Here is a 12,671-nt window from a genome sequence, read left to right as displayed (position 1 = left end):
TGAATAGATAGGCAAGAATCAATATCAATAATGATCAGGAGCTTTGATCATTGTTAATTATTAAAAGCACTAAGAGTTTAATCATCATTTTGGAGTGGAAAAGGATTACAATTATTTTAAAGATTAGAATTGGAATGCACTGTGGTAAATGTCAACATAAGACCAAGAAAGTGAGTTCTACTTAATGAATTTATTTTGCATCTTCCTTTTACCTGATCTGTGTTAAAATAAATGGCTAAGTAACTACAGGTTAGATGTTAGGGAACTGCTAAAACAACATTTTAATGACAGCCTGTGGGATAGGCTTCCTGAGAGAAATCACCTTCAGGTCTTTGTATTATTATTTTCAACAGTTTCATAGAGAAGGAAAAATATGCAGAGAAAGAATTGGTGAGTGTGACCTACCTGAGTACTGCAATGGGACTTCAGAATGGTGCCCAAAGGATGTGTTTAAGCAAGATGGAACTCCGTGTGGTGACAATGTCCATTGTTTCCAAAGGAGATGCCCCAGCCATGAGAGACAGTGCAAAGCTATATTTGGCAAAGGCAAGTTTTCCCTGGTTGTATATAAAAATAAATAATAGCATCACTTAACTCTTAGGAAACTGGTAACTTCTTAAATGGCTGCCATCTGGGGATGGGCTAATTCTCCTTTTGGGAAGGGGTCTCTGCCATAGAGGAAGGGAGAGTTTGTATGGCTACTGGGAGGCAATGTCAGGTCAAGATTCCTGGATGCAGTGAGTCTTGAGTGACACTGCCTGCCCTCTGCTGGCAAACTCCCCTTCTCCCTGAACTTATCCTGTCTAATTAGTGAATCTTGAACATCATACCTACATGTTAGTTTATTCTATAGCACCAGTCACTGTAATATTGGGTGACCAGATAGCAAGTGTGAAAAATCAGGACAGAAGGAGAGGGGTAATATGCTCCTATATAAGACAAAGGCCCGAATATCGGGATTGGCCCTATAAAATTAGGACATCTGGTCACCCAACTGTCATACCTAAACATTCATAATGTGCCCAACTTCTGCTGCTAGATCCTTCACACTCCTTCAACCCAGGAAGTAACAGTAGAGGTCGGGAGTGGCTCCTTGATAGCAAAGCAGCTGGCGTTTGGGAATAGGTGATTTGGGAAAGTTGGATGAGATGCCTGCTTAAGTGGTAAGGGAGTCATCTTTGACTACAGAAGGTGCTAGATCCGGACTATTGATATGGGAAGGGCTCACTTTAAAGAGTAGAGGGAGTAGGACAGACCGAGGACAAAAGAGATATTGAGGGGCCAGGCTACATTTTGGAGCATAAGAGATGGGGTATTGAGATACCCAGAAAGAATGTAAATCACCCTCAATTCCTACTTTGGTCTGAAAGGTTAATGTTGCAAATAGGTGTAAAATCTCCAGTTGCCAGGTGTTTGCTTTGTTTACAATGATACTCAGTGTTTGTTCACTGTTTTTACTGTGCAGCATTTAAGTGTGCAGTACGTATACACATTCTCATATCATAAATAGATTTTCACTTTTAGCCAAATCAGTTTTTCATTTCAGTTACATTTTAAGGCATGTGTCACAATATAACTAAATGCAATCTCCAGCGTTAGAATGCTGGAATATTTTGCAATTGATTCCTTTCAGGCTCCCCCTGCTGTGCTGTGCTGAGTTCACATATAAGAATGCAAATCATGTCATGACCCAATATAGCACATTCTTTGCAAACTATAGTTTTCAGCCCCACTTACCCATAAGTTCCCCAGTACTGGCCGCCATGGATTTAGCCTCCCACCTACATGAGGTGCACCAGGAGCTCAGGGAACACAGTCAAAAAGGCCTATTAACACCATGTGGACCAAGACCATCAGGCTGCCCCCAATCTGGCTGTAGGGGACAAGGTGTGGGTCTCTGCCCAATGTTGTCAGATGTTGGCTGTGTGTGTGTTCTTTCAGTGTGCTGTCCCAGCTCTGAGCAGGTAGTGGACACAGCAGACCTTGATAGAACTGCCCACAAAGACCGCAAGACTCAGATTAGTAGTGAAGGCACCCAGCCAGGTTTATTGTCAACAAAGCACAGTACTACTATCCCACAGACTCTACCGGACCACTAATATGTGTATTCCTGTAACAATGGACTCTGCTCAGTGAATGGCGGGACTTTGCATTCCCCCTTAGGGTGGCCAAAGACACTCCCTCTGAGACTCCATTTTATACACTGATACAAACAAGTTACATATTGCCCTCTGATGTAGATAGTTACTGCCCCTCTGATGTGGTTAGTTACCACCCTTTACCTTGTACATGTTGGTTCAATCTAATCATCTATATCCATCACCCTGTTATCTGACTTTATCTTTAAGGAGGGGGTCAGCGTGTCCTTGTATCATCTTAGGGGAGTGTTTTCGAACCGTACGGGGTACCACCCTTCTGGAATGTGCTTGCATGAGTGTCCTGTGCTTAGCGCTTCTCAGGAATGTGTGTGTTTTTGCAATACCAGCCCTGTTCTTGCCAGTGTCCATGAGCTGGCACGCAGACAGAGCCTGGCTTCTGCTCACAGCCTGACTTTTGCTAATTTTGCTTTATAGTAGCAGGGCTTGACCACTACCTTAGTACAGGCCTCAGGCCTCAGAGTGGGCTTCTTATACAAGGCCTCATGTCTCAGGCTCTCTCTTTCTACCACACCCAGAACCTTAAATTGAGCCACCTATCCGCCAAACTAGACTACCAACACCTGGACCCTTTCAAGATTATAAAACAGGTAAACCCAGAGGTTACAGCTGCCCGAGTCCTTGAAGATCTACCCCATCTTTCACATCTCACTTTTAAAGCCCTGCACTGAGAATCCAAATTCAAACTGCTCCAACCTGCCAACCAAAGCCCATAACAGTCTATGGAAAGGAGGAATACTTGGTCCACTGAATCCTTGACTCACAGCAATTTAGGGCAAAGCACCAGCACCTGGTGACTGGGAAGGCTGTGGTCCAGATGAACAGTCTTGGGAACCTGTAAAGAACATGCACATCCCAGACCTGTTACAAGAGCTCCCTCAGAAGTAACCTGAGAAACTGGATTGCCCACGGCCCTTTGCTTGCTTGTTCCCAGCCCTGATCCCACCTTGTTCCAACCCTGCACCTGCCTGGGACGCAGCCCTGCTCCTGCCCTGGAACCAGCCTGGCTCCTGCCTTGGCTCTGGCCTTGTCTTTGCCTTGCCTCACTCGAGATAACCCAGCTCTGACCCTCAGCTCCAGTTCTGGCCAGAAGCCCACTTCTGACTTTGGTTCTGAGTAGGCATGACCACCTATATTTGGGTCTCTGACACTTTATTGCTACTGGAGATTCCCCAGTTCGTGCATCCAACGATTGCATTAGCCCTTTTGGCCACAGCATTGCACTGGAAGCTCATATTCAGCTGATTATCCACCACACTCCCCAAATCTTTTTGAGACTCACTGCTTCCCAGGGTAGAATCCCCCATTCTTTGTTCCTAGAAGTATACATTTACATTTAGCACATTAAAATGCATATTGTTTATTTCTGCCCAGTTTACCAAGCAATCTATACTGCTCCATATTAATGATCTGTCTTCTTCATTATGTACGACTCCTCCAATTTTTGTGTATTCTGCACTCTTTATCGGTGGTGATTTCATGTTTTCTTCTAGTTCATCGATAAAAATGTTAAATAGTACAGGACCAAGACCAAATCCCTGCAGGACCCCACTAGATGGTGATTCCCCATTTACAATTACATTTTAAGATGTATTGGCTCACTTTTAATCCATTTAATGTATTTTATATTGTTCTAGTTTTTATGGCATATGGTACCATGGTGTTAAAGGGTTATGTACTCACTGAGGTTTTAGTTGTCTGGATTGGGGCAGTCAGTAATATAGGGCAAATGCAAACTGACCTTTATGGCCTCAGCTACATATGTAACACATTACACCTCGTTCAAAAATGAGATATTTCAGGCACTGATTGGCAAAGAAGTACAGTGTTTCCCAGACTCCCTTCAGCTATCAAAAGGAGTTTACCAATCTCTCCCTCTTACACCAGATCTGTTGACTTAACATAACAGAAAAGTAGATTGCCCAGACCTATATTCTGTATATCTGATGGCCTGGGCTTTGATAGAACGATCTTGTTGTCCAGTGGTACATGTCGTACTTAACTCTTGGAAAGAATCAATACTGGAGTGTAATAGCCTCAAATGGAAGAGATTTGTTCTCTGGCCAAACAGTCATAATGTAGCCCCAACAATGTCCCCGGTTCAGCATATCTTAGAATATTTGGTACAGCTGAAACTCTCAGGTCTCTTTTTATCATCAGTTAATTTGCATCTAGCAGTTATATCAGTATACCATTCTCTCATGTATTCACACACAACACAGTTAAGAGATTCATGAAAGGGTTAAGAAAATCCTTCCACCAGTTAAAGACCCTTCTCTAGCACGGGACCTCAACATCGTCCTCACGTAGCTAATTAAACCTCCATTTGAGCCAATGGCAGAAAGCTCTTTATTTCACCTCTTGGCTAAAGCACCTTTCATTATAGCCATAACATTTGCCAGAAGAGTTAGTGAACTTCACTCCCTTGTGACTGACCCACCATTCACTGTTTTGCATAAGGACAAAGTTGTGCTACATTCCTATCCCAAATTCCTACCTGAAGTGCTTAATTGCCAGTGGTTTTATCCAGCCTACATACACATGTAGGAGAAATAAGCTTCACATTTTAGATGCAAAAGGGACTTCAGTTTAATCAGTCTGTACAGTTCAGAAAGTGCCGTCATCTATTCATTCCCTATACTGATAATAAAAAGGGTCAAGTGATCACATCTCAGACACTCTCAAAATGAGTTAGGTTGTGCTTTCGTGAGGCCAGCACTTTAGTATTGAACCCTGTCCTTCCAAAAATGAGGTCACGTTTCACTAGGACCAACGCAGCTTCAATGAAAAGCCTTACACATATTCCTTTCATACAGATCTATAGGGCTTTAACATGAAGTTCCATGCACACGTTTACAAAACACTATTCTTTGGACTTAGCACCCAAATTGGATGCACAATTTGGCAGGGCAGTACTTCAATCCCTCTTTAATTAGGACCCACCATTGTCTAACAGGAGTAATGCTTGACTATCCCGTGACTGAGAATATGTATAGGACACTCAAAGAAGAAATGGAGGTTACTCATTTATGACCAGTGTATCTCAAGAGGGACTCTTCATATTCACACTCCTACCCCACTTTCCTCTCTTCCTCCAAGTCCTAAAGACAACCTGGGATTTGGAGGAGGCAGCAGAAAGCACTGAGGTGGATGGAGCACCATGTCCCCTTTTATAGTCCTGCCCTCAGAATATTCAGGACCAATGAGGGCAGCGGTAGAAGAGAGTGTGAGAGTGCCCCAACAGGCACTGCTATCCAAAGGTTCCACCATCACAGCTGCACCGGAGGTGCCTCCCATGCATGTGACTATGCAGAGTCCATCGCAGAGAACTCGGGTTACAGTGAGTAACTCCATTTCTTCAAGCCCTTGAAATGATTGGAGGGGTTAGTACCATGCACCATGCACTTTATTTCTGCCTTGTCATTTACCTTGTGCCTTTCCTCTCCCCCTTTTGCAGAAGCACATCTGGCCCCACTGAGTTGTTTCAAAACAGTGAACACTAAAGGTGACCGGTGTGGCAACTGTGGTGGGGATGGTCTTGCTTACAAGAAGTGCCAACACAAGTAAGTTGTTTACATTGATCTGTATGATCTACTGGAAAATGTACTCAGGAGAAATCACTGTAAATAAAAAACCGCATTTTAAGAAGTAGTGTAGAAGAATAAGTCATAGACAAGTGAGAGGAGACTCAGCAGCATTTCATCAGAGGTCCAGTTTATTTAAGCATTTCATTTTCACCCACAGTGGGTTTGAGGAGGGTGCTTTGGTTTTTGAAAGGTAGTTTACAACATGCCAGCCTGGGCAGTGGCAATGGCTGTCGCAACTCTTGTGATTTCATTCTACCTCAGGAGCTGACACATGGTTGAAAAGATTAGTCAGTGGTCTTGTCAGCTCTGCTGTTTTATATGAATGGACTTGCAGGTGGCTAGAGCTTACTTGCTTGTAGATGTTGAATCTTAGATATTGCTTGTTACTAGACTCCTATCCCTCAGTGGCCTCTGGGAGGATGAGGGAAGCACAGGCCTTTTTGTCAGACATGATAACATTGTATAACCAGAGCCCTGCAGCCAAGGTCATAGCAACAACTATTGCAGGCAAGCAAGCCATGGTTTGAAGCCAGTAAGTGAGCAGCAAGCCTTCTTCCGTTCCTTCAGTTTTTGAAGATGGTAGCCAGGTGGTTCCTCCCCCTTGAAAGTCCTCAGGAATCATTTGGTGAATCAGAATGGGACACTCTCCTTCTGAGGTCACTGGCATTACCCAATTGGGTTTGATTAGTTCACCTCTAAGTAAATGAAGAACTAGCCCAATCCAGTAATTTCAGAAATTACATAGATGAAAAGTGTATCTAGTCTGTTGAAGTCATGGGTCAGTCCACAGAGGTTAGATCAACCATCCTAAAATGCCACAACTCAAAAATGTATTTTTTTAAAAATGCAAGGCTAGTGAAAAGTTGTAACTGAAATAATAGGAAAGCACCAATTGTACATACACTCAGCCATGCACATAGAGCACAGTTCCTTATTCTACAGACAGATGCTGTAACTTCCCGTTTATATTTTGGTACTCAGGGGCTCAACTTTGAACAGCATTTGTTCACCCACAATCTAGATGAAAAGTTAGATTTTTAACTTTGAGACATTAGAAAGTATTTTCCTCCTAAAAATAATCATAATTTGAGGATTCAGTTTGTATATGCAGGCCTATCTGCCTCATATTTCTCATCCTCTGTAAATGGGGGCTGGATAGTTGATCTTGCCCACTTGTCCTGCCTCCCAGTATGTGGCAATAACTTTCTTGTTAACTAAGCCAAGCTTTGATTTTGCCATGGGTCAGTTTGGGTTTGCCTTTGGTTCATTTTGGTGATTATTTCCCTAAGTCTTTTCCTTCCTGTAGAATTAATTAATGCAGAGTTCTGCCCAGAGAAGTGTCCGTTTTACTTTGCCTTTCTCATTCAAAGAATCACTGGATGGAGATGTGGCTCTCATCCTGCAGTATGTCCTGCCTTCTCAATTTTTAGTTGAAAGTAATACACAACCTATTTCACCTGCAGACTGGGTGCAATTTCCCTGCAGCACTGACACTCCCTGACTGCAGTGTATCCACCTTTCTTCTAAACAGCCAGGGAGTTAGTGTCACGGTTACAGAGCTCCCTGCACCTTTGACTCCTCTACTCTCTCTGAACATACTCCCCTCTTGACTTCCCCTGTCCTGGGGTGGCATCCCATGGTTATCCCACTCTTCCGACTGGTCTCAGGCTACAGCCCTCTGTGTAACAACCAGGATTTGTCACTAGGCCTGACTGAATTTGGCCCAGCAAAACTTCCCTTGAGTTGTGACTAATGTTTTATACAATAACCAGACAACCTTCTTAAAAAAAAGCATTGTTGATTCTTAAAAGCAGGAACACAGCACAGCATAAGAGAAAGAAGATCTGAAAACAATAAAAGGTCTATATATATACCTGTGTTATCTAAAGCTTGTCATACCTCTGAAAGCTTAGGAAGACCCAGTTGCTTTAGACCTATCCCGCAGGGCCTGTCTCTGAGTGAGTCTGCTCCTCCGAGTACTTCTCTGACAACTCCCCTACTCCCTTTTAGAGAGTGACTTTTTAACTGTTTGTTGTCATTTTGATCTGTTAACTCCAAACCTTGGCAAAATAAATCTTGTAATTTATCTGGTGCCTGGAAGCAGCATCTTCACAGCTTAATAGCACAGGCATTGTTTCTTCACTTCCTGCCCTGTTTACCAGGAGGTGGGTGTTTTACCTTCTGACAGCCCGCTATTCACCTAAACCCCCATATGCATACAGTAAAGATTTCAATATAGTCATACAGCAAACATTCCCCATGACCTGGTTAAATACAATAAATTAATACAGATCAGTTTTCCTAAATTATTACATATCGGCCCCACGTGTACCACAGTTAGAGCTTCCTGCTCCATTGCTCTTGATGTGGAGGAGGATATTTAAGCTGATGACCCTGGGTGGGAGGCTTACAGGGAATCTATCCTCAGAGATGTAGTTTTTGAAAGGGAGCAGACTAACTGTGTTCATTAGGTGGTGGCTTGTATGACTCTGCAGAGCTGGAGCAGGAGAGACCCTTTTTAGATTAACCAAATGCTCAAAGGTTCTCTCATTTCATAACTGTCTTGGAAATCCTCTTATTCCTTTCGCCCTCATTCTCTCCTCCTTCTCCTATCTTTCTTGAGCCCACCTCCATATCTCCTTGATCTCTCCTCAGCCTTCCCCTCCCAAAATCTCCATGCTTTCTCTCCTTGGCCTCTGTCCTGCTCCCGTCACCTTTTCACCCCATTCCCCATCCAGGAAAAAAATGTCTCTCATCAGTTCTCTCCTATGCATGGAAGGGAGACCATCTGAGCTCTGACCTGAAACAGAACAACCACAAAAGACCCTGTCAGAACTCTGATGACAATAACAAGAAAACTACTATTTCTACAAGTGCTTGTCCATATGAGTCAACAGTGTAACACTGTTGCAAAAAAAGCAAACATCATTCTGGGATGTATTAGCCAGAGTGTTGTAAGCAAGACACGAGAAGTTATTCTTCCGCTCTACTCCAAGCTGATTAGGCCTCAACTGGAGTATTGGGTCCAGTTCTGGGAGCCACATTTTAGGAGAGATGTGAACAAATTGGAGAAAGTTCAGAGAAGAGCAACAAAAATAATTACAGATCTAGAAAACATGACGTATGAGGGAAAAGTGAAAAAATTGGGTTTGTTTAGTCTGGAAAAGAGAAGACTGAAAGGGGACATGATAACAGTTTTCAAGTACGTAAAAGGTAGTTACAAGGAGGAGGGAGAAAAATTGGTCTTCTTAACCACTGAGGATAGGACACGAAGCAATGGGCTTAAATTGCAGCAAGGGAGGTTTAGGTTGGACATTAGGAAAAACTTCCTAACTGTCAGGGTGGTTAAGCACTGGAATAAATTGCCTAGGGAGGTTGTGGAATCTCCATCATTGGAGGTTTTGAAGAACAGGTTATACATGTTCCACTCTTGGTGTGCACGTGTCCCATGTGCTCAAGATCAGGATCTCTCGGCCAGCAATGTACTGGCTGCTTTTGTTAGACTGCTCTATGCAACCGGCTTTAGATCCAGGTATGTGTAAAGTCCTCAAAATCCACCTCAGGTGCGTCCCTGTGAATTCAGGATCTGTTCGCTCCTGGGCCCTGTCTTTCAAGGCTTCAGCTTCAGATGTGCTAGGACCAGCAGAACTAAATCTTTAGAGGGAAAGGAGCATCACTCCTCAGGTAAAGAGGGAGATCACCTACATAAACCTATATTAAGAAGAGGTCCAAGTCATCCCATAGCTCCTGTTCCAATGAGATTCCACTGTCTTAAAGTACTGCAGTACCTCTGAGGGAGCATGATTCCAGAATCCCAGTACTGCAATAACATACTAAATAAATGGCTACTTCAGCACCGAGCACTCCAACGATGGCTGTCATGGTAGAGCATCGTTGGTAATGACCACTTTGATAGTGCTTATATTGATACTGATTTTTTTCGGTACTTACCATATCGGCACCATCAAGTGTGATTTTTTTTTTGCAACACCATTCTGGTCGGTATCGAGAAAGTAGGTGGTACCAGGGGATTTATGAGTGTCAGAGAAGCCTGAATCTCCTTTACTGCCTGCAAGAAATAACATTCCTTCGACAGTACCAATGCCCACTGTCACACTGGCACTGGGTGTCTCCTCAGAACAAGCTCCCTAGACTTATCTTTCAGCCTAGTACGTCAGCTTTGGCAGCCCCTCCCCTAGACTTGGAACGTTTATTCTCTTTGTCTTCTGAGTCACAACATAATAGACAGGGGATCCATTTGTTATTCCCCTAAGGCCTCTTCATGTGAATTAACTAGGTTGGAAATTGAGGGATTCATTTAGATCTTGTTCTTTTAGGGAGTATGAGGATAGACATATGCCCTGGTATCCTGTCCCATGACCCCTGGGCCCCTCCCTCTACAACATCCCAACACACCCTTATTGGAACACCTGGGGTCCTTATCATTTGAGACATCACACCTTTAAATCACCTCTGAGGATTAAGTCCTCCTTTGCTACTCTGATAAATGAAGGGGCGTAGCTGCCTTTTATGGACACCCAGCCAGCCAGTTAGCTATAAAGTCCCTCTTGATGGCCGTTATCTGCTTGCTTTACCTGTAAAGGGTTAAAAAGTCTCCCTGGCTGGGTAAAAGAAAGGGAGTGGGCACCTGACCAAAAGAGCCAATGGGAGGGCTAGAACTTTTTAAAATTGGGAGAAAAAACTTCCATTTGTCCCTCCCCTCTGCTCCTCCCCCCATCCCCCAGAGAGAGGGGACAGAGCAGGAGAGGGCTTGGAGCTATGCTGTAAAAAGCTTTAAAATCAAGTATGAAAAAGCATCAGATCATACCTCAACTTACTTATCTGAAACCCCAAATATATAAGTAATCAGGGAATGTCTAGGAAGATGCGATTAGGGTTATTTCTTTTATTTCTTATTGGCTTGTGGACGCCTCTGTGCTAACCCCAGATGCTTTTGTTTTGCTTGTAACCTTTAAGCTGAACCTCAAGAGAGCTATCTTGATGCTTGATTTTTGTAATTGTTTCTTTTAAGATGTAGCAAAAAGCCTAAGTTCCAAATGTATTTCCTTTCTTTTTGGGTTTAATAAAATTTACCTTTTTTAAGAACAGAATTGGATTTTTGTGTCCCTAAAAGGTTTGTGCCTATGTTGTTTAATTAGCTGGTGGCAACAGCTGATTTCCTTTGTATTTTTCTCAGCTCTTCCTGGGAAGGGGGGTGAAAGGGCTTGAGGGCGCCCCACAGGAAGGAATTCCCAAGTGTTCCTTCCTGGGTTCTCAAAAGGTGGGGGGGTTCGCACTTGGGTGGTGGCACCATGTACCTATCCAAGGTCAGAGAGAAGCTGTGACCTTAGGAGTTTAATACCAGCCTGGAGTGACCAGTATTAATTTTTAAAATCCTTGTGGGCCCCCAACTTCTGCACTCTAAGTGCTAGAGTTGGGAATCAGCCTTGACAGCTACTTATCAGGAAACTGCAGTTTCTCAACTAGCAGTAAATCAACCTGAACATTCAGAGGAAATTTCTGAGTGGGAGCTGCCTCAGACCAGTAAATTAGCTTTGCTTATAGCCATATCTTCCTGTTCCCTTGTCATAAATATAAAGGGAAGGGTAACCACCTTTCTGTATACAGTGCTATAAAATCCCTCCTGGCCAGAGACAAAACCTAACAAAAATATTTTTACACACACTTGGTAGCAGACTTGGTGGTGCTGGTTGCTGCCAGTGAGAAAAACAGACAACAAAAAATGAAAACAAAAGAAAAATACCAAAACATCTTGATTTATTTGGATGTTAAAGTTATTCATCAGCAAGCCTTCAGTTTAGAATTTCAAATTATTAGGCATTATGTGCCTATTATAATTTTCTGAATTATAATAAATTCTCTCACTTCATAAAAAATTTGCCTCAAGGTATCAGAAGAGTTTAAAGCATCAATTTCACAGAACCAATTAATTGCAAGAACATCTCTCTAGGAAGCTCTGGATGCTGCTGACACCATACCCTGACCTACGGCAACTTCAGTGTTAATGAAGAGGATATCTTGGCTCTAGGGTTCTAGATTTCCTCAAAAGACCCAGTGAACCATGGAAGATCTTTCTTTTGGACAGTCCAGAACATTTTAGTACATAGACTGCTGATGTCTTTCACTTCCTGAAGGACTCCCAAGCCATTCGTTGCTCTGTTTGGATCTACACTCTTCCCCAAAGAGAAATAAGGAAGACCCTGCAATTCATCAAGACAAAGACATTTGCCCAGCACTTTCTTCCACCAAAGAACTTCAGAGCCTCTTTGAAAGGGGCAATGCTGTCAAAAGAGGAGACCTGTCTCAAGACACAGTCTCAACTGAGTCTACATCTGCACCCAAGCAACCATTGTGATGGGTTGATCAAGAGTTGCAGTACAGTCTGTTCACAGGATCTAGACCCTTCTTCCCCTCCCACTTTGGAAGCATCTCTGCTTTTTCCATGATGCATGGAACTTACCAACAGGCTGCTGGGTCCTAGAAATAATCTCATCTGGATAATTCATTCAGTTCCATACTGCTCTTATTCTCTCCCCACCTTTCCAGTTCCCTCTTCAGAGACCCATCTCATGGGAGGCGGCTGTTGCACTGGGGAGAGCTCTCACTTCTGTCTCTCGGAGTAATAAAAAAGGCTCAGCCTCAATATCAGAGGGAAAGGTTTTATTCCAATAATTTCATAACCCTGAAGAAGGGAGATCGGCACGTCGTTCTGGATTCGAGGAGGCTCAATACCTTCGTCCATCACTTCAGATTCAGAACGGTAATCCTGGCATCCACTGTTCCATCACTAGATCCGCAAAACTGGTTTGCAAGTCTTAATTTGCAAGACGCACACTTTCACACTGCAATACATCCAGTGCACAGGAAGTGTTTAAGCCTGTAGCTTGGATAGAATCCCTATGAGTCT

The 12,671-nt window shown here is 43.2% G+C and overlaps 1 protein-coding gene across 1 annotated transcript in view; it reads left to right on the top strand.

Annotated features, from left to right (window-relative positions):
- LOC141981076 (disintegrin and metalloproteinase domain-containing protein 9-like) overlaps positions 1-12,671 on the top strand; it is a 119,662-nt gene that overhangs the window by 74,488 nt on the left and 32,503 nt on the right. Inside the window, exons 14-15 of the mRNA XM_074942885.1 lie at positions 354-546; positions 5,614-5,719. Of these exons, the coding sequence (XP_074798986.1) occupies positions 354-546; positions 5,614-5,719 (299 nt within the window). The remainder of the gene's footprint in view (positions 1-353; positions 547-5,613; positions 5,720-12,671) is intronic.

The sequence above is a fragment of the Natator depressus genome, chromosome 1 (assembly GCF_965152275.1).
Source record: "Natator depressus isolate rNatDep1 chromosome 1, rNatDep2.hap1, whole genome shotgun sequence".
NCBI classification, from domain to species: Eukaryota; Metazoa; Chordata; order Testudines; family Cheloniidae; genus Natator; species Natator depressus.
The sequence above is the reverse complement of the archived record's forward strand: the minus strand, read 5'-3'. Positions and strand labels throughout refer to the sequence as shown.